Consider the following 26,255-nt stretch of genomic DNA (forward strand, 5'->3'; position numbering starts at 1 on the left):
CGCTTCTGTACAAACAAACCAAAAAATACACAAAGCATTTATTTCCCTACAGGACTCCTAGCATTGGGAAGGGGTTCTAGGGGAGCATGAGAGTTAACTGTTCTTACACCAAGTCAAATTTCTCGTGTTATTTACACAGAGAACTGCTTCTCAGGTGGTCAGGTTGCTGTGCTCACAACCTTTTGGGGCCACCACCCCACACAAAGGCGCTCCCGGCCCCTGGAGACAAACGTCCAGAATGAGAAGTTGCTGCTAGATTAAGAGCAGGTCTGCCTTTCCAACACACACGTACACAGGGTTCGTCCTCTTGCAGATGGGGGCCAGAGTTCCGAGAAAGGAGAACAGCTCGGATTTGGCTGGAACAAAGGTTCCTAAATCATTGATTTAATGTGTTGTCATTAAAAATTCTCAGGGGACACATATGGCCTCTAGAAAAATCAAGTTAAAAAACATGTTTTTGCTGAGTATAAAAGTAATACAAAATTGTCAAAAGAAAGTAGAAAAACATAATCCAGCCACCTCAAATAAAACACTGTTAACCATTTTCATGTATCTCTCAGTCTTCCTCTCCATATACTATACTCTTAAAAACCAACTTCAGATTATATTGCCCATACTGTTTTATAAAGTCTTTTTCTTTCATAAATTAAAAAAAAATTGTTTATTTTATTTATTTATTTTTGGCTGTGTTGGGTCTTCGTTGCTGCGCATGGGCTTTCTCTAGTTGCGGCGAGCGGGGGCTGCTCTTCGTTGAGGTGTGCAGCCTTCTCACTGCAGTGGCTTCTCTTGTTGTGCAGCACGGGCTCTAGGCGCGCAGGCTTCAGTAGTTGTGGCACGTGGGTTCAGTATTTGTGGCGCACGGGCTTAGCTGCTCTGTGGCATGTGAGATCTTCCCAGACCAGGGCTCGAACCCGTGTCCCCAGCATTGGCAGGTGGATTCTTAACCACTGCGCCACCAGGGAAGCCCTATAACTTGTCTTTTTAAAAACAATATATCATGTGCATTTTTCAATGACACTATTGTTCTAAATATGATTTTTAATGGCTTCATAGTATTTGTGTACTAATGCTGCCCAAATTAATGGATATTTAGGATACGAACTATACATATGTGCATGTATAGACATGCATACATGTAAATATTTGTGTATACATATGTGTATATTATTGCAAAAAACACTGTGATGAATATCCTTGTAGACATTTTTTGTTTATAGTTATCATTAGTTCTTCATCTTTGTTTTAATTTTTATATTAAAAATATTTTCCTAGAAGGAGAATTGAGAGATCAGTGGATATAAACTCTTTTTAAGGCATTTGACCCAAATTACAAAGTTGTCCCCCAGAAACAATTGCTCTGATTTATACTCATCAGTAGTAACAGGACTGCCTAATGATTCTGTGCCCTTGGGACAATCGCAGGAGCCTCTTATTCCTTCTGAGACTCTCACTGGCAAGGCCACAGTGGCCAAGGAATCCTGAATTATCAGCCCCTGACATGTTGGGGACGGTAGGAAGGTGGAGAAGTGCAGGTGAGAAATGGGTGGGTGGCAGAAGGGGAAGGAAAACGGGAGCTAAGAGAGAGGTCGGCCTCACCTCGAAGATGAATTTGGAGCTGCCAAAGTTGGTCTTCTGTTTCTGCCAGAAGTTGTCGGGTTTGATGATGAGGGCCACATGGATCTCGGCTGGAAAGGCTTCCTGCAGCGTCTTGAGGAGGGGCTTGATGAGGTCCCACTTGGAGCCTCGCATGTCGATGATGACGGTGAAGCCACGTTTGCACACGTCCTCACTGTGGGGAGGTCAGAGGTCAGGCACGGTCACTCTGGGCCACTGAGACTTTGGAGTACACAGTCAAAAAGCATCTGGAAACCTGCATTCCTCTTTATCTGGACCAACCTTCCAACTTCACACCAGGTCTCCTGGCTGCCTTGCAATCCAACTCAAAATGTACTGCCTCAGAAAACCTTTCGAGATTAACCCCATCTGACCAAGGTCATCTGCCTTCTCCCAGCACTTAGCAAGTAACTCAGCTTTCCCTGTAGTCAATTGCACTTGTTGGGACGTTTACAGTTTCGGTATTCACTATAATGTTTGATTTTCTTTTAATTCTTGTCTCTCCCTCTTGCTCCTGGGTTGAATCATATTTTCTCCATTTGAATACAAGCTCTCTAGAGTCAGGGATGCTGCTGCCCTTAGATCTGCGATGGAAAGTCCTTGGCATGAACGCTGTCCTTCCCCGGGCCCACATCAACGGCAGCCACTGCTATGCTTTACCACTGAACCCAACCTGGGCCAAAGAATCTTTTTCAATAAAGGGGTCTAGGCCAATTCTACCAATTGATTAGAGATGGTACACGAGGTATTGATAACATCATTGTATTTAAGATGTATTACTTGTAGTTCAAATTGTATGTCAACTTTGAAAAACTCAGGTTGCCGAGCCATGCTGATTACTCTCAGATGGCCACAAGGGTGGGGCTGATTAGACGGTGGATGTGGTCCCGTTGTCTCACGTACTTCCATTATAAGAGTCAGGGTATAAGAAGGCACATTTCAGGAAGTTAAGACAGGGGAGACTACTCTTGAAATCAAGGCCAGATGAAGTGACAGTGACCACCTTGAAAACCAGAAACTAATCGGGCTAAGTGAATCAAGACGTTGCTACATAACTTATTAAGTAGCAAAGTTTATTTAAACACTTGGGACTTTATAACTCCTAAGAATTGAAAGAAAAAAAAAAAACAAAGATCAAAACAGTTATAACCCCTCAATTTGGAAGAAAGTCTATGTTTTGGTAGTTAGAGGGCTTTCCTTCTATCCTTCATTTATTTAACCTGTGTATTTATTTTCTAACTCAAAATGGACTTTGGTTAATTCACATGTTTATATAAATACTGGTGTAGCATTTCCTTAGGTTGTTTGGCTTAATTTCCTATTACCCAGACTGTACTAGCTTAAAGCCCTGTGCATGTTGCATGCCCCACAGTCGTGCACCGCCACCTACCAATCGCTTATAGCTACTGGAGGTAAGGCCACAATGGGAGGATGTAGGCTACAAAAGGAAACAAAACCCTGTTTCAGGCTTCATTCTCAAATCTCAGCCAGTGATGAAAATGTCACAGACTTTTGAAGAGACCACAGCTGCTGTGATTGTGCGAATGTCTCAAGCAGAAGGCAGCGTACTGGGCCTCCCAGTTACACAGGAAACTCGCCAGGTGAGGAGAGACACTCTTTCCATCTCTTCTTGTTGACACAAAGGATTAGACTCAGCAAGGGGGAAAGCTGAGCCTTTTGTTTCTCCACAAATCCTATATCCCAAAGGAAAGGAGTTACCTCCTCTCCTTCTCTGACACTTATTGAGTCAGTAAGTGGCCAGGGTCTTCCATAAATAATTCTCTCTACCTTACTGTCTGAAACCAATGTGCCTTTTTCTTAAATTACAGAATTTCTTTCCCATTATGAGAAAATACCCAGTAATTATAGAAAAGTTAGAATATTCAAAAATCTGTATACGAGATACTAATGGTAGGGATTTATAATACTCAGGCCTATTTCCTTCCAGTCTTTTTTGTACCTGTAATTTGTATACCATATAGTGTTCTACCTTTCATTGTAACACAGAATTTTTTCTCATGTCTAACATTTCTTTGAAACAGTTATATTTAATGACACATAGTCCATCTAATACCTACACCACAGCTTTTTTAATCATCCTCATTATTGCTTTACAGAAGGGCACAGCAGCTGATATACCTACCAGCAATGCTGAGAGTACCCACCGCCGCCCCTTTACTGTATCCTCATCAGCACTGGTCACTGAATTTTTTAAATCTTTGCCAATTTTCCAAGAAAAATATGGCGTTACGTTTAAATTTGCATTCCTCTGATTACTGGCTATAGCTTATTGGCCTATAAGAATTTCTTCCGTGACTTAACCTGACCATTTCTTTTATCTATTTTTCTATGGCAGTTTAATGGCTTTTCTCACTGAGCTCAGTTTCATTTAGCCTGACTCACATTTGTTGCACACGCACTTATGCCAGGCACTGCACGGTAACTGTGGGTCTTCCCTTCCCTTAGAGATGACCGACTTCCTTGCTCACCTGCTCCTCAGGCTCCATCGCTGTTACCATAATTGTGCTGACATGACGAAACTCTGTCCCTAACAACAGAGTCACTGTTGCTACCAAGAGCTGGAGCTTGACTATCCCAGCATCTAAATGTGGTCATCAGGAATAGCTTACACTCTATTAACGAATGACTTCTGACAACTAAAAGAGAAATAAGGTACTAATTCTCTCTAGGAAGTTCTCACTAGCTCAGAAGATGGGGAAAGAGGCCCAGGGGCTGAATGCTGAGAGATAACCTAATTGGCATCTTTCTGTGAAAACAGCTAATCTACCAAGGTGCTTTCTGTGTTTGGTTTGAAACAAGGAACATAGCTGGAGGAGGGAAAAGAACTTTTCATCGCATACCTATTGTGCCAGGGATGGTGGCTGGGCACTTGACATACGTTATTTCATTTTATCCTCATGATGGATAAACCTGGCATGGTTATCACCATGTAAGAGATGATGACACTGAGGCACAGAACTTGCCTAAGGTCACATGACTGGTAAGTACCTAGCGCAGAGTCAAAACCACGACCACTGACTCCAAAAGCCCAAGCTCAGGTCACTACATAATGTGACCCACCATGTTGCCACTACGTGTGGTCTTTTTGTGACTGGGTGTGGCGTGAAGGGTCATGATGAGGGGACGAGATTAGGGAGCTCATAGGAGATGGGGGAAATTAGGGCAAAGAATCCAAGTGGATGACCTCCACTCTGCAGTCTGCACAATCACAAAATCACAGAAGCAAAAGAGCATGGCATATTCAGAAAGTTCAAGTAATTCACTTTGGTTTAGGCACAGGGGCGAGAGGCAGAGAGTATGAGGAACTGCTGTCTGAATGCTTCAGAGAGCCCTACTCTGGGATCCGACCCTCCTCTTGCACACCCTCCCCCCAGGGAACGAGGACACTTGACAGAAAGAGACCATGCTGCCCCCATCCTTTTCTAGACCAAGTTCCTTGTACCCGAAACCCTAAAATTCTCAGCTCAAAGGTCTTTACCTGCTTCCTTGGCCCATGTGTGCCTCTCTCCCAAGTCCAATTCCTCAAGGGTAAGGAACACCACCAGTATGAGCACCTCGGCCTGAGGTGTGGCTAAAACATGCATGTGCGAGCCGGGAGTCCACGTGCACGCATGAGGACCCCCGCAGTGGGAGACACAGCTGGGCTGTGAGAAGGTAGGCAGAGCTCCCTGCACTGCCGAGTTCTAGCATGGAACCCAGGGGTCCAACAAACCTGAATCTGAAGCTGGCCTCCTAGGTCGCTGTGAAGGTATGTTTGTCAAGGTGGTAGGGTAGAACACATTTTATCTAACAGTTCGTTAGCTTGCTGTATTAATTTTCAATATTTAGATATAGGGTATGTGGGTTTCCATTTGTACTCCTGCCCTGCCTGGGCATTGCAACGGTAGAAGCAGGGCTTCCAGAGAACAGGCGGGAGTGGAAGCAGGCCTCAAGTCAGGACGCTTCTTGTACCGTGGCAGAAGCGGTCCATTTATCCTAAGGGCAATCAGGAACCACTGAAGGGTGTCATTCAGGGATGGAACGTGAGCAAGTGATTTGGGAAGGTTACCCTGCAGCTGTGCAGAGGGAGAGTAAACCAGGGTCAAGCAGACTGAGCAGGAGAACAGAAGCAGAGAAACCTCCTCCTTTGGACTAAAGTGAAGTGGACTTAAGTGAAGTCTTCCTTGGGCCACCCGATTTATAGCTGCACTGTCACCTAGCACTCCCTACCTCCCTTCCCTGATTTATTGGTCTCCTTAGCACTTAGTACCATTCAGGTCATGTATTTTACTTATTCATTGTCCATTTTCCCTCACTGGAAAGTAACCTCAATGAGGGCAGGGCTGTTTGTACTGATTTCACTACCCAGTGCCCACAGTGCCTGGGCCAGGCTAAGACTCAATACACTGAGGTAGGAGGAGTGGTAGTTAAGGGTATGGAATCTAGAGCCAACCCTCCTCGATCTGAATCCCGGCTCCGTCATTTACCTATCAAGAAACCTTAGGCAAGTTACTTTTAACCTCTGTGCTGTAAAATGTGAATAACAGTAACTACATTACAGGGTTACTTTAGAGGTTAAGTTTGTTAATACACATAAAGCACTTACAATGGTGCTGGGCACGGATCTGTACTACGTGAGGCTTAGCTGCTGGAGGAGACATAGTTGGTGTCCCCGCCAGGGCCTCTTTATTGACCACTGTGCCCAGCTCCCAGCTCCATAAGTGTTGCAGCAATCAGCTTTTGCCTGAGACCATGTCAGGAGACTTACCTTTGGCTGACTTACCTTTTCCAAAGGATGCCTGGGCAGTTATACCCCCGCCCCAGGGGGGCCAGTGCTTCTCTTATACAGGGGTGCCCTTCCCTCAAGGCGGGGTAACTCTGAAGTGTGACTTATGCTCCAGAGGCTTCTCACTCCCCCAGTCAGCCTCCAGCTAGATTTCATCTCAGACCACAGCCTTGCTCAGTCCTGCCCCTTCCTACTCTGCTCCTCTGACTCCCTTATGGGTCTTTCCTAAAGATCATGCCCTTAATAAATCATCTGTACCTGAATCCCTGTCTCAAGAAACAGAGCCACAGTCATACATACATAAATTTCATACATATATGAAATTCTGAAGGCAATTTGAAATATAGTCTGGAGATTAAAAGAGGAATCTGGGTTGTAAATTTTGACTTGGGAGTCATACTGTGCCTGGCACATAGTAGGTGTTCAATAACACTTGCTGAATGAGTAAATCCATGAACTGTGGCAGTAGATATGCACAGAAGTGGGTGAGATCACCCAGTGAAGACACATAAGATGAAAAGAACCTTCTGAGTCCAGTATAGAACTGATGGGCATATCAATTTTAAGAGATGGGAGGAGAAAGGAGATGAGCCTGAGGAACAAATGCAGAGAAGTTAGATAAAACCGGGAGAGGAGTGGAAAAGAAATCAGGGAGGAGAGGATTTCAAGGAGGAACTACAGCGTCAAAGGATGCAGAGAGGTAGGTCATGAGCTGAGATGAGAACTATTGCGCTTGGCCGCTAAGAGGCCTTGGTCCGGCTGGTCAGGGCAGTGTCAGTGGGTGCTGGGGCAGGACATGGGTGGAGCAGGGAAGCAGTCTTCCTGGTTGGTCTCTGAGATGATGGGAGGAAGTGTCAGGATCATCAGAGGTGGCATTTGGTACACACCCTCCCCTGGCCCTGTCTCCCTGACTCCAGAAACAACCAGGGTCCACACCCTGCTCTTTGGCTGCCCCCAGCCCCCCTCTTCCCCAAGCCTCCATGTGCCCAGACCTCCCTTCCTCTCACTCAGTGTGCTCACATGGGGAGCAGCTGCAGCAAACCAATTTACACTGGAACATAACTAACAGGCAGCCTTCCTTTTCCCTTTGGGTTATTTACCTTTTCAGTGATATTTCTTAGCCCAAATTAAATTTTCAGGGGCAGAATTTGCATTGTGTATGGTGAGGATTGGAGCAGCAGGCCTTCAAATCCACCTAAGGAGGGGAAAGGAGGGTGAGCGACCCTCTCTATCTCCCATGCCCCCCGATTTAGAGAGAGGCAGCCACTGCACCTTCCCCCCTGCCCCACTAGCTTCCCGACGGGGGCTTGAGACCTGGGCCCCCTTGGCCAGCTTCTCACCCTCTGTGATAAATTACGGTCCCTTCCAACTGTGAACTGTTTGATGGACTCTCAGGGGCTCTCGGGCCCAGGACATAATGTATACTGAGTGACTGGATGACTGACCAGATAGTTCTTGTACTCAGCTCTATACCATTTACTCTTTTGTTCATCACGTCACTGGGGCTGTTTGCACTCAGCAAGCCCGTGCTACCTCGAAACAGCGTTTGTGCCACTTGATGCCGACGCTTCTCAAACTTTACTGACTTCATCATCACCCAGGACCCTTGTTTAAAATGATGATTTCAGCGACCCCTTTCAGATATTCTGATGAAATCAGTCTGGGATGAGGCCCAGGAGTCTCCCTAGGTGATCCAAGGACAACACCTAGACTCTCATAGGTGTGGTTTGTGAGAGTTTAATGATACACACTTTGTCTACATCAGATGAGGACCGGCATTAATAAACAGGAGGTAGCACACAACTGTGCAGTCAGAACAATGCTTGCCAGGTGGGCCAACAGCTTTGCTATACACAAGTCTGTCAAAAGTATTAGTGGGTTTCTCTCTCCATAGCCTCATGCTCTTTTTTTTTTTTTTTTTTTTTGTGCGGTACGTGGGCTTCTTACTGCTGTGGCCTCTCCCGTTGCGGAGCACAGGCTCCGGACGCACAGGCTCAGTGGCCATGGCTCATGGGCCCAGCCGCTCCGCGGCATGTGGGATCTTCCCGGACCGGGGCATGAACCCGTGTCCCCTGCATCGGTAGGCGGACTCTCAACCACTGCGCCACCAGGGAAGCCCGCCTCATGCTCTCTTGAAGGGAGTCATTTATTGCAAGCCCAGGCTTGTGGGAGTTCTGGCCTCGAAGTGCATTTCTCTGGTTCTTTTTGCAAAGACCGAGCTCCTCCTCTGTGAGCCTAGAGAGACTTTCCCTGAAGGGCCTGGTGGCTGCCCTCCCCAATATAGCTATCTATGCTCAACCAGATGCCCGCTGGAGATCTGCCTTCCCGAGCTTCCCTCTCTGCTTCTTATCATACACCTGACCTGGCAGCCTCACTTAAACTTCCGGGCAAGTTCTGGGTGCCTCTCTGGGTCCCTGTGGATCCTGCCCACATCTGATGCCCCAGAGCCATCTCCTGACCCACTGGGCTGAGAACTCTGTGAGGATGTTCCCAGGTCAGGAGGGCCTCCATGTGGACAATGAGGAAGAGGCATGGCATCCTTGACCCTCTGCACTCCTAGCGCCGCCCCCCCAACATGCTGGCAGAGATCACAGTTTAGCAGCCCACCGTTAAACCCAGTCCCCCAAAGCGGTTTTATTAGATACAGTTGTTACTGTGGTTTATAACACTTTCAAGTGCCTTTGGAGGAAGCCTTCAGTGCCTTCATGCACATACTCACATGACCTGTCTGCTTGCTGGCCTGTGGATCTGCCTCCTCTGTCTTAGCCACTGTTATTTCCCAGTCCTGTTTCACACATTAGAAGACTCAATGGCCTTAGCTCAGGGAGCAGGGATTAAGGTACCAGTGTCTCGAGCTAAAGGTTGCTCTGGGACCTGGACAGCAGGGCAGTGTACCTGTTGGTGACAACCACAGGCCAGGGCTTCACCCTGGGTTACAGGTCTGGCCTCAGGGACCCAAATACCACTTCCCTGCTCCCTCAGCTCCTCCCCAGGCTCCTGGCTCAGTGAAGCTCAGATCATCTCTCTGGATTCCATCCAGGCCACATCAGTGAACCACACTGGATACTTCCCATTATCATCTGGCTAAGGGGTCAGATTCAGAGGTCACCTTCTCCCTGGGGTCCTCCCTGATCTTCCCCTTGCCAAAACAAACAGCATATCATCCACGTCTCTGTTAACATCGTGATTAGTCCTGATGTTGGTTATGGCCTCTCATTCCTCTGTGCCTCTGGGCTTGCCCGCCTCAACCCCATCTTTGCCTAGGCAACTTCTACTCACAAAGCTCAACTCACATGCCTCTTCCTCCAAGGAGTCTCTCACTGACAGACCCCTGCCCCATCCCACTCCATCCCTACTGGGATAAGGGCTCTTCCCATGCACTGCCATAATCTTGTGCTTACTCTGCATGGCAGCTGTCACGTGTGGGGTAACTACAGCCAGGCTCTGGCTGATCAATTTCTGTATCCCTTACAGAGATTTATATGCCTTCATGATGAGAGCCTAGTTATGAAGGGGCTTCATAAATAATATGGTGTCATATAATAATATGACATAAATAATATGGTGTCCTATAAACATATTATCCATTAATTCATTAATTTATTCATCTAACAAATATTTATTGAGCACTTACTTTGTGGCTGGCCCAGTGCTAGGCACTAGCGGGAGAGATGGACACAAGACATTAGCTAGATAAAAAGAATAAATGCAAACTGTGATAAGTCTTAACAACTTATCAGGTGGTCAGGCCACTATGAGGAGATGACATATAAACAAAGACCCAAACTATGAGAAGGACCTAGTTAAGGGAACGCTGTAGAAAGAATAACGCAGGCAGAGGGAACAGCCTATGCAAAGGTCCTAAGGTGGAAAAGAGCCTGTATGGGGGCTGATTCTCCATTACAGTAAGGAAGTGGCACAGTGAAGTCATAAGCGTGCAGGAGACCAGCAGCCAGACCTGGCTCTAAATCTCGAGGAGCTCAAAACCTTAAGCTGGAGAGAAATATAAAACGAGAGCCAAACTTGGAGTGGCCATTTTTTTAAGTTAAAATTGGACATAAACATATATTAATGATAAAGCTAATCTTATTGAGCACATGAGAATCTATGCCTGCTAAGCGTTTTATACGCATTATCTTATTTATTCCTCACATGAAACTCACAAGTAGCTGCTCTTATTATCCCACCCTACAGTTAAGGAAACTGAGGCCAAGGGCGGTTGAATAACTTGCTAAAGTCACCAGAAGAAGGTAAAATCATATTTGAATCTAGTGTGATTCCAGTATCTGTCATGCTACCTTGCCTCAGAGAGAAACAGAATGCTTGAGCCTGAAGAAACTTTAAAGCTTACTGCTGCTAATCCTTCATTTCAGAGCTGAGGGCAGCAAATTCCAGAGGAAGGAATTTGCTCAGAGTCACACAGTTGGGTGGATGTTTCAGCCGTTTGTGTCAGACATCCAGTTGTCAATCTGCCCATTTCAGGTCTTCTATTAAGCCACAAGAACTCTGGAACTGAGACATCAAATAATCTGGTTTGGACGCTCAGGGTATATACTGTTTGGAGTGCTAAAGCTCCTTCCCCAGGAATGAGGAACATCCTGTTCACTCCAGCAGCACAGAGATGGCCTGACCCCATTTACCCCAAATCCTGTGATGCCACCTGAGATTTACCCCATACCTATGAATATGTGGCAGATTCTCACTTGAAACAGCTGCTGAAATAAATGTAACATCGATCCATCCTGGTGGCAGGTGGGGGAGCAGCGACTGGCAATGAGCACCACGCCGGCAGACCAGGGGAGGGGCCACAAGGGTTTCTGCTTAGTGTGTGTTGCTGGAGGCTGCTCAGTTGGTACTAGTTGCGGTATACAGGGTGGCAGAATCCTAGTGTTGGGGGCCTGGGAAGGCCCAGCACTTGAGCAGTGATGGAGCAGAAGTAGCTTTCAAATCAGACCTATTCACTAAGTAGTCCAGGGAAGGAGACAAACTGAACACTGGGGCAGAGGGCTGGACTAGTCGCTGAGGAGTGGGTGAGGGACAGCAAGGACAAGACAGATGGAGGACTTCCTGCTGCACAAGGGCAGCAGGGCCCTGCCACACACAGCTCTGGCCCCCCAGGAGTAAAGAGGCCCAGCAATGCAGGATGAACTGGAAGGATGATGAAGAAGTCTTACCACTGTGTGCAGACAGTTTACCACAAGCAAACAGAAACCAGAAAACGGCAGAAGGAAGAGTAGCCCCAAGAAGTCGCCCACTTCACACTTTCCCTAGAACTGCGCTGTACCCATGTCTCCCTGAAAACATTTTTTTTTTTTTGCGGTACGCGGGCCTCTCACTGTTGTGGCCTCTCCCGTTACGGAGCACAGGCTCCGGACACGCAGGCTCAGTGGCCATGGCTCACGGGCCCAGGCGCTCCGCGGCATGTGGGATCCTCCCGGACCGGGGCACGAACCCGTGTCCCCTGCATCGGCAGGTGGACTCTCAACCACTGCGCCACCAGGGAAGCCCTCCCTGAAAACATTTTATGAGCTGAATTCTCCATTCAGAATTTGAGGAACAAACAATGTCCTTGGAGTTCTGAGGAGAAAACGATGCCCTGACCCATTTGTGCCCGAGTTCTCATGCCACTGTCAGGCCATGGAGAGTCCATGGCTGTAGGGTCCAGATTTTGTTTCGATACTTTGTCCATCACACTGATCTGTGTCAGCCTGTTTTCTGCTCCTTCGTGTTATTCTTTTTTTTTTTAACATCTTTATCTGAGTATAATTGCTTTATAATGGTGTGTTCGTTTCTGCTGTATAACAAAGTGAATCAGCTATACATATACATATATCCCCATATCCCCTCCCTCTTGCGTCTCCCTCCTACGCTCCCTATCCCACTCCTCTAGGTGGTCACAAAGCACCGAGCTGATCTCCCTGTGCCATGCGGCTGCTTCCCACTAGCTATCTGTTTTACATTTGGTAGTGTATATATGTTCGTGCCACTCTCTCACTTTGTCCCAGCTTACCCTTCCCCCTCCCTGTGTGCTCAAGTCCGCTCTCTACGTCTGGGTCTTAGCAGTTCTCTGCTGATTGCCCCAAACTGTACCACACCCACTTTCTTAAACAACCAGAAATCAGCAGGAGGTGACGTGTGAAGACACATCAGCACCTGTTTTAAGCTTTCTACTGGTATAACCAGAAGCAGTACAAACCAGCTGGAGGAGGCAGTGCCTTACAGAGAAATGAGCCACTCGAGGGAACGTTGCGTGGTGAGCGAGTGAGAGCTCAGTCACGCAGACAGTCCTCAAACTCATCCTGCACAACGTGGAGGCTCCTGTTTGGCTGGATGCGGAACGGAGAAGCGGGGACTTCAGAGGGGTGGGAGGGCTCCCGTGCCTGTCCTGTACCTCTTGGCAGGCTCACACGTGACTGTCCACCATCAGCTGGCTTTCGGTCATGAGGCCGTTCAGCTACCATCAAAGCCTCTTCAGGAACCATGTTAATCCATCCGGAGGCTTTTGTATGTTTCATTTCTTGTTTTTTGTTTTGTTTTGTTTTACTGGAAGACACTCTCTGTCTACTTTTCCAGGTCATGATTATTCCAAACAATCTGTGTCTCTTCTACTCATTTAACAACATATCTTTTGCCTCTGTACCTCTGACCTGTGATACCGGGGCTGGGGGGGCAAAGGTCAAAGCTGATCCTTTATCCTAGATGGAAGCCTCAATATCTTCTCTGTAAAGTGGGGAGACTCTGACTAATTGGTCTGGGGTTCGGGCTCAGCATTGTTTAAAATTTCCCTGGTGATGTGAACGTACAGCCACGGTGAGGTGCCACTACAGTAAAGGTTCTGGAGATTTCCTTGCCCATTTCCAGGTCTAGGATCTCCCCCTTGCCTGTTCCCCAACCTCGACTTTACCAGAAGCAAACCCAACTCTTGCCCAGTCAGCGTGCCAGGGAGACCGCACAATGGAGTCCAAGTTAGGAAGGTTTACATTTCCCACCACTTTAAAGTCTGCTGCCTAATTCTACCCAAATGAAGCTGTTTAAACAAACAAATTAAAAAACTCTGATTGCAATTGTGCCAGGGGCAAGGATGTGGCTGATTCTCTTTTGTATCACTGGACAGAGTGTGGTAAAGACTCAGGCCCCAAGATTATTCCTGACTCCCAAGTGTGGCTGTAAAGCGACAGGTCCGTGGCCTAAAAAACACAGCAGGACTTCTGCACCCAATACTGACTTGTGCTCAATGTCATCTTTAAACAAAACACTTTCTAAACATCAAGAACCAAAAAACCTCTGAAGGAACAAAGATTTGCCATCCTGCAGATAGTCAAAGGAGCATGCCACAGCCTGAAGGGAGCTCCCAAAGAGAGTTCCAGAAATGGGCTGGCTGATCAGCACCAAGGTAAAAGGATGCAGCCTTCCAAAGGAAGGCTCCCATCAGGGCCAGCCTGGTCAGCTGCATATAAACCCTGGCGTGTGTTAACCCACCAGGTTATTATCTTACAGTCTCACAGATTCTGAAATAACAACTCCCGTTCACCAAAGGAAGAGACCTGCTTTCTAAGCAAGACTGGCCTGGGGCAGGGCACTTGCAAGGAGCTACTCTCGGCTAGGAGAAAAGGAGCTTGGAAACTTGGGAGAAGGACCAGAACCATTGCTCCTAGAAGTCTGGGGTTGGCTGGCCAGAGAGGGCAGGTGGCAGAGGGTTCAGGCGGCTGGGATGGAAACTGACATATCCATTTCCCAACCTCAGCCTCCTGTCCTATTTCCCACCCTCCTTCACAGAGCTGTCTGTCCCTTCCTTCTAGGGCATTCAGAACATGAAACAGAAATGAAATGGAAACCAAAGCAGCGAGGGAAAGAAAGAATGAACAGAAACCAAAACCCACAACCTCTCCACACAGCCTTTCCCCTGCCCTCCCCAGACCAACCCCAGGGCCATGTTCCTCTGGCCTTCACCATCTGCCCCTTCTTTCCCATAGTCAGGCCAGGTGAAAAACCAGTCATCTTTTTAACTGTAAAAAAAATGTCATTATAATCACTGCTCATACATCTGTGAGTAGTAGACCAAAGACTGAATCCACATTCCAAACACTGTAACCTGTCTAACCACAGTTACCCCAGCTATAGAACACAGGGAGCTTTTCCAAAGCCGGGAGACAGAGAAGAGAGAAGAGAGCTGACTCAGGAGAGGCTGCCACAGTGTGCCGTGTACCAGGGACACCCTGCTCACTGCCATCCCTGTTGCCATCACCACTCCTTCTCCTCCTCTCGCTGCATCCCCACCTCGCCTCGCCCTCTCACGGGGATTCCCCCTTCTCCAGCGGGGCTCCGGTTTCCTAGCAGGGCAGGTGGAATCCTCATTAATAAACCGCACGCTTCCTCCAGGAAACAATCTTTGGTGAAAACTGCCTGCGCACACCACCTCTCCTCCTCCTCCCTAAGTAACAGTCACGTTCTTGAGAGCCCGCTGCTCTTTGCCTGCACACACAGACACATGCCCTAATAAACCACCAACGCAGACACCGTCAGCTGCCCTCACAGGCACCCTCGGGGCCAGGCCCGCTGGGCTTTGCCAACGCAGGAGCTCCACTTCACGCAGAGCAGGAGATCTCACCCAGGAGCCAGCCTTCCTGCCTTCTGACACCAGTGAGGGTCCCTGTGATTTCCACGGTGGAAAACCCTGTGAAGGCTCAGGCACGGATGCCAACCTGAGAGCAGCAAGGGAGGTTGAGGAGAGCCAACGGAGAAACCCAAGGGAGGGGGACATATTTGGAATTTAAACTAAACATGAAGGGCTCCAACGGGCCTTTGCCCACACCCACAGCTAGCTCAGAGGCCCTGAGAGCTTGTGGGTCAGTGGACAATCCCTCCACGTAAGACCCCAGGGAGGTCCTGACCCCACTGCATGCTGTTCTGGGGACCACCTGCTGGCCCATGGGTCCTGTCCATGTTAGGGGGGAAGAGTGGGGTTAGAGCAACCAGCCCCAGCAACAGCACTGGCCAGCTGGGTGGCCCTGGGCATCTCAACACACTCTCTGGACAGCATTCCACCCTTTTAAAGTGAAGGGGTTGGCCTGGCTGACCTCTACAATCCCTTCCTGCCTCAAGCTCCAGGATTCTAATCCATCTCCTTCTTTTAAAATTCAGTTCAGATTAGACATCCAATAAACTATCTCTGATGACATCCACTGAACTGCTATGCTTATTGAACAAATGCCTGGAAAACGTTTAGTTGGTTTTCTCCAGTGGGTCCTAGAACCTCCACTAGACTGCAAGCTTTCCCAAGGGCAAGGACTGGGACCCCTCACTGGTCTGCAAGTTCAGCCTGACAAAACCAGAGGATTATCTGACCATTATCTCTAAGTTGATGTGTATGTAAGAACTAAACAATTGTCCCATCTATGCACAGAATTAAATCAGGACCGATTTGCAGGCTCCCTAACGGAGCACTCCATCCCGGTCTGGGCTAGGTCAGGGGGAGGAGTGGTTCTTGCCTTATTCCGGGTCCAAAATAGGGAATTTCTCTTCAGCAAGTAAGTTCTGAAGCCTGAGTTTCCCGCAAAGGAAAATAGCCTCCAGTCTGGAGATGAGAGGACAGTCTCTTCCGGCACAGGGAATCAGGGTGGAGAATGTCACAGCGCGAGGTTCAGACCTTGCCTCGGGTACCAGGCCAAGAGGAGTTTCTGCGCAAAACCTGGCACACAAACTGCTAGCAGTGGAAACAGATGAAATTCCAGCTCAGGACTGCACAGAACAGTCTGAGACAAGAGGCAGAAAAATGTACTGGTTTTAAGGTTTTTGAATAGTTCTCAAAACCAAGGCTGGTCCTTGCTTGACCTAGAATGAGGCAGGGGGCAGGGGGAGAGGAGGGAGGCTCTGAGAGAAAGGGAAAGAGGGAGTAGGACCATCAGGACGCACACTTGGATGATGTCAGTAAATGACTCAGAAAAATATGTGTCCTAGCTGAGTCACGGTGGCTCTAACCAAGTGCTCCTGTCTGGGTTCCGGAAGAAACAGGACTGGCTGTCACACTTGCTCAATTTAGAAACAGGAATACTTCTCCTCGGTGAGACAATTATCACATACTCAAGTATTAAACGTTATTTAATATTTACTACAGTTGTCTAGGAAAGATTATATTAAACCCATTTTGTAGTTGAGGAAAAATAATTGTCACTTAGTGGTTACTTAAGTTTAAATGTTTCAATAAAAATTTGAAAAGTAAAGCCTAGAAAATCTAAGGTCTAGTGAGGAGAGAGCAGAATATTACCGTTTAGAGCCTCTGACAAAAACCCATCTGTATCTTCCAGGCAGCTGAGCTAATGTACTCCACCACTTGGTGGCAGCATACCTAAATTGCCAGAAGTATACGTACATGATAAAGGCAGTCTCAACAAAAGTGAAGTATCGTAACGTTAAGTGTCAGCATCCAATATATGCCAAAAAAACATACACAACCCCAAACACCAGTGAGGGGCACATGATAGAACCTAACCAATGACAGGTGAAGAGAAATACAAAACATGCTGAAAATAATTACCTAATGGGGGAGGGAGAAACAACCCCAAATCTGGAAACCACCAAGTGAAAAACACATCCTCTTCCCCAGTGCCAGGCTGTCTCTCCAGTATCCATATTCAGGGAGCTCCCTCATTTCCAATATTCCAGCCAAATGAATCTGAACTAAAGTTAAATCATCCTGATTCTCCAGCAAGAATTCCTGAAAGACCTGAATATACTGGGACTTATATCAGCAGCAATGCTGAAGTTTACCTAATCTAAGTGGAACCAGAAACATCAGCTTCCTAATCAGCCTGTTGTTGGTGAGCCATAGACTTCAGAAGCCTAAACAAGAAAGTAAATGACCCCACCTAAGCTTTAGAGGCTCGTTCAACATTGCTGCCCAGAGACAAACTCCAAGGAGACCCAACTTTCTCAGTGGAAGGCAGATAAGGACCTCAGCTCAGATAAGAGCAGAGAAGATTAACAACTACTTTGTGCCAAGCCAGGAACTAATTACACAACCAGTCAAGGAGCTGAAATACACCCAGAAGCAAAACTAAAGATTCACCAAGGGCAAAAAGCAATTAAGTCTTTATAGATTTCTTATCAGATCTGAACTTTAATGTATGGTCCCCTTTAACATCCCTATTAGTTTAGGCAAGTGAAAGGAATCCTACCCTGGAAGACCCCAAAGGGCAGACCCTGTGGCCAATTCTTCTACTCTTTCAAATCCAGGGTCAGGTTTGCATAACATATGGCCCTAAATTGGGGTTCTTGATAATGGTAATGACAATGTTTGCACAGTGGGTTCTGGGCAGTAAGGAGCATATAAACTTAAATTTGGAGAAATATAAAGACTTGGAACTCTATGGCAAGACATACTGGAAGTATAAACTGGGAAATCTGGAAAGAAATGTGGCGATGTGTATCACTAGCCTTAAAAAAATCCAGGACTGCCACAAATCTATCCCAAAGAAACCATTTAAAATGTAGACAAAGGTCCACAAACAAAGAAGTTTACTGAGAGTTATTTACAGCACTGAAGTTTTGGAAATGACTTAGATGTCTAATGATAGGGTTAATTAGAATATGGTGTATCCCAAGCTATACTATTATGCATAAAAAGGTTTTAATGTTATGAAAATATTCTTACGGTATAATATTAAGTGGAATAAAATAAGAAGCAAAATTAAATAACCAATATGATTCAATTCTGCTTTTAAAAATCTCCAAAGGAAAAATATAGGAAGGAAAAATGTCAATATATTAATTATTCCTATTTCTAGAGGTTAGAGTTACAAGTGGTTTTTTAAAATTCTTTCTATTTTCTGCATTTATTTTCTATAATAAAGAAATATTTTTCTACTTTGAAAAAGAGGCCAAGACTTTATCACACTATTAGGCATATATATTCATTCATTCAGTATTTATTACAAGCCTGTTAGGCGATACTGATCTTATTACTATTACTACCATTCTACTAGCTCTTATCCTAACCTTAACCATCACCCTAACCTTGACTTTGACAAAGCTGTGCTAGAGACAATAAAGGACAAGTGACAAAACAAGGTCCCTACTGCCAAGCAAGGAAAGGGAAAGAAACCACTGTTTGCCACCAGCCCGTGCCGTGTGCCGAGTCCTAGGCTAGGTACCTTACCTGTGTTCTCTAGTAATCCTCACTACCGTTGCGTCTGGTGATATTTCTATGCCTATTTTACAGGCGAGGCAGTTTGTCAGCTGCATGCACATTTCTCCTCCTACAGGGGAGGGTTCAGGGGTTCATTCTTCCTGGACTGGAACCCCCTGCAAAATTTCCAGGATCAATTTTTGTCCTCAAGGCCACTCTTTCTTCCTCTATTAGTCCACAGTTCCACTCCCACCAAGTCAGTGGCAATGTCCAAAGTCCCTTCTAAGGGTCGCATTGAAGACGCATGTGAAGAAAAACCAACACACCCTCTCCATCAGGAAGCCTTCTGTCCAGTGCTGGGTCCTTGATTTATCACCTAAAGGCGTTTACTGGAAGCATTTCTGGAATAATGAGCGCTGCTTCCCATAGTTACTTCATGACCACATGGTTTCCGCCTCTGATTGTCCAGGTTATCGTTCTCCAGGGAATCACAAATGCTTGCCTCTGCATGTGAAGCATCGCAGCTGGCTCTCCCCACTCTATACATACACACGCACACACACACGCACACGCACACACACACAGTGGCTTTTCACAAGGCTTCCAAGAGTCCCTCTGGCTGGCCCTCTGCCTCAGAACTGCACCAGCATAGACACAGACCTGCCAAGTCCAGCAGTGGCACGGTCACGGAAGTGAACTAACTTCAAAATGCCTATGAGCTGACTGCTGAGTAATGCCAGGATTGTGCTTCTGACGCCAGAGCAATGCAAGATCGAACTAGGCAGGTGGCTGAGTGACAGAAACATCTAAGACCCGAGGAAACAGAACAGGATGAGCCCCCTAGAATACAAAAGAGGCCACCCCCACCATTCCAGGCTTTATGTTCCGCATCCCTACCACAGACAGCCTTTTTACTTATCTCTTTAAATAGTTTCCATGGTCTTAAGTGCTTTTTTCCCCCTACTACATCCCTTAGTGTAATTAATTACTGAAAAATAGTTGACTGTCATACACAGATGAGCATAAATGAATAGCATTTGTGTGTCTAAAACTGAACACAAAGACCTGGGGGAGGAAGTCTGAGTCACCACCTTCATTATCCTGCACATCCACAGTCACCACTGCTGTCTCGGCCAGCAGAAACCCAGGTTTCAGGCAATTGCCACCTGCATTTCCCACCTGCAGCAAGCTTCACACTTAAAATCCAAAGAGAACCTTGGAGGAAGCAGGTTTGATGGACAGGATGCCACTGCCCACCGAAATTACATCATCTGCCCCTCATCTCCTTACTACCCTCTTCTACTGTCCTGCTCCAATCCAATCCTATCCTTCAGGGTCTACCTTCCTTCTCTCTCCAAATCTGTCCCCTGCACTCCATCAACCACTGCCTCCTTCACTGTGGCCTCCTCATCTATTCAGAGGATAAAAGCGCAGGCTCTGGTGCTCCACATTACACTGGCTGTGTGTCCATTAGCAAGTTATCTAACCTCTTTGAGACTCAGTTTCCTCATATGCAAAATGGGAATAAATAATACCCATTTCAAAATGTTGTGAAAACTAAGTTAATGTATACAGAATACTCACAACAGTGCAATAATGTAGGTTTGAAGATAATGATAATGGCTAGCATTTATGTATTACTTAATAGATCAGTTCCAGAGGTTGGATGCATTAAGTGCTTTTTTTCAACTCAAAATTATGTTTGAAGATTTATCCATGTTGTTGCATAGCACAGTAGTCACAGAAAACTATACATGGTATAATACCATTTTTATAAAGCTCAAAATCACGGGCTTCCCTGGTGGCGCAGTGGTTGGGAGTCCGCCTGCCGATGCAGGGGACGCGGGTTCGTGCCCCGGTCTGGGAGGGTCCCACATGCCGCGGAGCAGCTGGGCCCGTGAGCCATGGCTGCTGAGCCTGCACATCCGGAGCCTGTGCTCCGCAGCGGGAGAGGCCACAACAGTGAGAGGTCCGCGTACCGCAAAAAAAAAAAAAAAAAAAAAATCATGCAAAAGTAAACAATATATCATTTATGTAGACATGTGGTAAACTATACCAAAGGAAGCCAGACAAGGATAAACACAAAACTGAGGATAATAGTTATTTCTGGGAGAAGTAGGTGAGACTAGGGCGGGGAAGAGCCACAGGGAGCTTCAAGAGCAGAGGTGATGTCCTGCTTCTGAGTTTGGGGGTGGGCTCTCAGGTGTTCGATTTATTATTATGCTTTATAATCGACACATACATTACACCTGTTCCTTCATATGCAGCAAATATTGCCACATACGTATTTATACTTATAGTTATTATTATTATTAGGTTCCTTTAGGAGACAGACTATAAAGTACTGAATGTCCGGGTGCCAGGCATCTTAGACATCCATTGCTGCTGCTACCAGCGCCAAAAGTTCATCCTCATCGCCTCCTGTTCTGCCCACATTCCCCTCCTCCAAGATGCTCTTAAGGGAAGGGGCCTGGGGCAAAGCTGGCTGGGTTACCGACTACCCCAGTCCCAGGGAAGGTGGGGCCCTGCCCCTAGGATGCTGCAGCAGAGTAAGGAGGGGGGCCGGTGGTGACTGTTGGGTGTAGGGGCCACCTTCTCCCCCTGTTCTATCAGGGAGGAGGTAGTCATTATTTGTCCCAGCCTGGGCGCCCCCGCTCTGGTTTCCTATTTGCAGTTACTTGAATAAAAAAATATCCTTTTCTCGGGCTTCCCTGGTGGCGCAGTGGTTGAGAGTCCGCCTGCCGATGCAGGGGATACGGGTTCGTGCCCTGGTCTGGGAAGATCCCACATGCCGCGGAGCGGCTGGGCCCGTGAGCCATGGCCGCTGAGCCTGCGCATCCGGAGCCTGTGCTCCGCAACGGGAGAGACCACAACAGTGAGAGGCCCACGTACTGCAAAAAAAAAAAAATATATATATATATATATATATATCCTTTTCTAGAAAAAAAAAAAAGGAATGAATGAAACATTGGACAAAAAACAACACAACTGTCCAGAGGTAGTTTGTGAACAGAAAAAAGATGGAACCAGAACCTTGGGGGTTGGGGAGGAGCAGATGGATGGGAGTGGGCAAGGCTAGCTCCTTGTTATTAGCGCCCCGAGGGAGGGAAGGAAGGGGAAACCGAGGCCCAGAGTGGAAGCAGACAGGGACAGGGAGTGGCTCTAGCCCGCCTTAAGTGGCTGCCACCGGGAGCCCAGGCCTCCTGGGCCTCACCTGGATAAAGGTGACTCTGCATTTTCATCACAGCACTAGATTCCAGGGGGAGGGCAAGGTAGGCTGGAGCTTGCTTAGAGGGGGGACGGGGCTTAAACCCCTCCTGCCCCTGCCTGCCTTCCCGTGCCCCCAAGGGGGCGGCCCAACCTACTGCAGGGACAAGGCAAGGTGGGAAGGAAGCAAAGGGGGTGTGAGCCACACCTGGTGAGTGAGACACAGCTCAGTCGGGGGTTATCTGGGGTCAATCACCCCCCTCCAGGGGCCACACCTGCTGCCGCTAGTACCTGCCTGGGTGCTAGGCATGAGAGATTGCTACATAGTTTCCTCACAACACCCTTGTGAGATGGTCGTTCTTTTCCCAAATTAAAAATTAGAATACTGGACTCAGAAAAGTTGAGTCATGTGCCCAAGGTCTCAACCTATGTCAAACATCTTCCTTTTGCCCCTCTGAATCCATTCTCTATCTTCTCCCCTCTACCCGATGCCCTGGGAGGCTGACCCACATGGACTGCCTCAATGAGCCCCCTGTCACCTGGCTTTGGTTGCATTCAATCAATGAAAAACAATGACAGGAGGTCAGAGAATGGGAGGGGGGAAGCAAGAGTATCGACTTCCCTTGCCCCACATCGTGGAATCACCATGAGTTGGTGACAACTCTCTACTGAAGGTCACAGCTCTTGTCAAGCAGCCCTCTCATACAGCTACCTCTCCAGGTTCTATGCACCTCTCCTCACCTGGCCCCTTCAGGCCTAGAAGTCGTGATGTCTTCCCTCTCTGCTATTGCCAGCTCTGGGATAACTTGGAAATCCACACCTTGCTGCTTTCCCTGGTGCCTACCCGCATCATTGTCAAGTGTGGCTTTGTTAAACTCTTCTCAGATAACCCGGGTGGAGTGGTCACATGTTCCCTGACTCAGAAGTGGTAGAGCTGGGATCTGAACCCCAGTGCCTTCCATCTATCTGAAGATGCCTCTCTTCGCTCTGCTGTGAGGGTCTGTATGGCTCCAAGGAAGGTGATCGCTGACAATGGTTGTTACTATTGTGATGTTATGTTCCTTAGCAGCAGAGTAAAATACTATTTGCTCTTCAGGGCTGGGATTATGTATACCTAACAACAGGAACACTTTACTGATACTGCTAAGAAATTTATGTAGAATGTGGGAAGTATAATAGAAATTATAAACCCTTTATATATAAGCAACAAAAGAAATTAAAAAGGGATCTGGAAAGGGATAAACTTTAGGCAAATGTCCTCATTGGCTCTATTTTCTGAACCTTCCATCACTACTCCCTGCCTCCTCCTTTAATTGATGATCTCAGAGCAAAGGGCAGGATGCCAATGACACAACTCAACAGGCCCTTACAACAGACGGATTCAGTGATGACAGTTTCCATAGCTTGGATTCTCTCGTGCTGAATATAATGGGAGGAAATCCTTGCCGTTTTTCCCTACTCATCTTTTAACTGTCTTCCTGGCTCTCTCTGGTTACTTCTATTTTCTGGTGATGCTGCACAAAGATAGTGCTGGCTATAAGCCCAATTTATCTCTTGCTGAAATCAGCAGAATGAGAGCAAATGTTATCAAATAATAAGCTGTGAATATGGGCACCTTGGTTTGACTGGCATTGCAGAATATCCCATCTTAATTTCTTGTCATCTTTCCCCACCAGTATGACACCTGCATTCCTTGCTGGAACACTCAGCATCTCAGCAGCACTGCTAAGAACAGAGTTAAGTGGCTGATACATCAAGGGGCTAACAATCGGTACCCTTGGGAGCAGCAGAAAGATGTTCATGACAAAGCAGGATAACAATGATGAAGAAGAGAAGGAATTCAATGCAATAAAACCACCTGGGATTTCTTTACTAGATACTTAGAAATTTCTATTCCAAGCATATGGTCAACTCCCAATTATCACAGTGGGTAGATTATCCATACTGTGAGTTATGCTGGGGTAATTGTTACTCTCAGCCTAGATCTTCTATCTGTCTCTCAATTTCTAGGGACATTCATCAACTGATCGTTTCTGAGTGTTTCCTTTCCACTCCTTTCAGGTACAAGTAACTGCAAGCAGATAGTAGAGCAGAAGGACAAAAAAGCTAGATAAGTGTAGGACGGATGACAGAAAAGATAACATGGGAGTTCACCAAGATACCTATCCATGCCCTGGCTCATATTAGGCACTCAATAAATATTTGTTAAATTGAGTGAATGGAGTTGTCAGAAAGTTGCATTAGAAGACTCTTAAGGCCTCTCTTCCTACCCTAATATTCCATGATTCCTCAGAATAAGATAACAGAAAGCTTGGAGAAACCCAAGGAGATAGATGCTCATACTCAGCAGGAGCAAGAAAGGGAAGTTGGAAAGGACTCATCTGAGGCTGAGATGGATCCCAAAAGCGTAACTGGTAGTGTCACAAACACATCACTCCAGGATGATGCTTTGCCCTGGGTGATACCTCAAAACTCCCACCCAGAGTACAAGGGGACAGGAAAGCAGTTCTCTTAGGATTTAAGATGTAGACAAGATCTGAAGTGAAATTCTAGGCCTTAAATTGTTTAGGGAACCTGAGAAAGAGAGTGTATGTTGGTCGGGTGGTAATACTGTTTTGAGGTTCTAGATTTTATGATGTATTTTTTCCCAATATCATAGAAACAAAGAATTCAGGGCAGGAAGGCTTCTTAGAAATGATCTAATCCAGCCTCCAATCCACTGGAGGAATCCTTCCTACAGCATCGCTAACAGAAGGTCATCTAGTAGCCAGCAACAGGAAGCTCACTTTCTCCAGAGGCAGCAGCGTTACTGCTGGACAGCTCCTGGGCAGATTCTTTCTCCACTTCAGAGTCCTGATCTCTCTAACTTCTACCCTTTGATTCGACAGAGACCATGCCCGTTCCCTCCTCTTTGGGGCAGCTCTCCTGATACCTGAAGTCAGGAATCACTTTTCTTCCATTTTCACTCCTGCAAGAAAACATCCTTCAGTCCTTCAACTGAAGAGACACAGTTTGTGGATCCCTCGGTGTGCTGCTCTCCTGACAGCACTCTAACTCAGCGGTCCCCAACCTTTTTGGCACCAGGGACCGGTTTCATGCAAGACAGTTTTTCCATGGAAGGGGGTGGGGGATGGTTTCGGGATGATTCAAGCATATTACATTTATTGTCCACTTTATTGCTATTATTATTACACTGTAATACATAATGAAACAATTATACAACTCACCATAATGCTAACAGGAGGTGGCGCTCAGGCGATAATATGAGCAATGGGGAGCGGCTGTAAATACAGATGGAGCTTCCCTCGCTCACCCGCTGCTCACCTCCTGCTGTGCGGCCTGGTTTCTAACAGGCCACAGGCCAGTAGTGGTTGCGTACCCCTGCTCTAACTGGTCCACGTAGCTCCTCAAAGGGGGTTGGCAGAGTTCAATGCTGCAGAACTGAACGCAGTAGTCCAGACATGACCTGGCCTTCACACAGGATAGCGGGACTATTTCTTCCCATTCATTTCACACAACCATCCTTCCTCCCAGCCCCTCTTGGGTTTTGCTCCCCTTCACTCAACAGAAACCTTTGCCTTTCTACTTGCTTCCAATCTGCTTTGTCCCATTTCTGCTTAACAAGTCAGAATTAATATAAGTGTTCTTCTAATCTTTCACTTTCTATTCTAAAGGAAAGATGAGTGTGTATTAGCTGCATGGATGTGATAAACCTACCAGAAAGACAAACATACCCTTCATATTCATAAAGGGTACGTACACTGTGATAATTCATAAGTTATCACAACCATCTGTTTAATCACCTATTCTAGAATGGTGCCCAAAATGGCAATCAAGCTGATTGGTTCCTTAGATTCTGGGATCCTCCTTCATCACTTACTGTTCCTATTTGCTTGTCTTCTGCGGGCTGCTTCATCCCCTAGGCTACCAGCACAATTATATACTGTGCTGTCCTTTATGGTCACTGGTTCGGCACTGGGTAGGGAAATACCCAGGTTTTCCCTAACTTTCTCAAAATGTCTGTTCCTGCTCACCATGAATCCTAAATCGGCCTGGCTTATTGAGGCTCTAAATATTTGCTAAATAAATAAATAATAAATAAATGCTTGAATAAATGAATGTTAAATGTCACCCACAGATGATTACACCAGTCTGAAGAGCACACTCCACTCCACAGGAGGCTATCTTTCTAGCTTCCTTGCCCATGACCCAGAATAGGCCATGTCTTCTCATCATTGTCACCTTTCTAGTCTAGCTATTCATTTTCACAGTATCCTTTCTTTCCCAAAGCCATGGCTAAGCAGAAGAGTGGCAAACACTACCTGATGCGCTAAGTCCTTCAGTTTTCCTCCCCAGACCTCACTGTCTTTGGAACAGCTCTGTCCCAGGTTTTGTTTCAAACAGTCTTCACGTATGAACTTGTGGCCGACAGAATTAGAAAGTGATGGGTGGGCATGACTAGTTGGTAAACTCTTTAGCCTGCCAGGTACACACACTCCTGGTGAACATAGGCCCCTTGGGAGG

At 46.8% G+C, this 26,255-nt stretch overlaps 1 protein-coding gene across 19 annotated transcripts in view; it reads right to left on the reverse strand.

Moving 5' to 3' along the window:
- KALRN (kalirin RhoGEF kinase) overlaps window positions 1–26,255 on the reverse strand; it is a 645,891-nt gene that overhangs the window by 428,730 nt on the left and 190,906 nt on the right. For 17 of the 19 annotated variants that reach the window (XM_033855735.2, XM_073804132.1, XM_073804131.1 and 14 more), the window contains exon 4: window positions 1,597–1,789. In XM_033855735.2, the coding sequence (XP_033711626.1) occupies window positions 1,597–1,789 (193 nt within the window). Of the gene's footprint in view, window positions 1–1,596; window positions 1,790–16,934; window positions 17,080–18,554; window positions 19,129–26,255 lie in introns of those variants that run through there. The other 2 variants (XM_073804137.1, XM_073804136.1) reach the window with 2 other exon arrangements.

The sequence above is a fragment of the Tursiops truncatus genome, chromosome 4, assembly GCF_011762595.2.
Source record: "Tursiops truncatus isolate mTurTru1 chromosome 4, mTurTru1.mat.Y, whole genome shotgun sequence".
NCBI lineage: Eukaryota > Metazoa > Chordata > Mammalia > Artiodactyla > Delphinidae > Tursiops > Tursiops truncatus.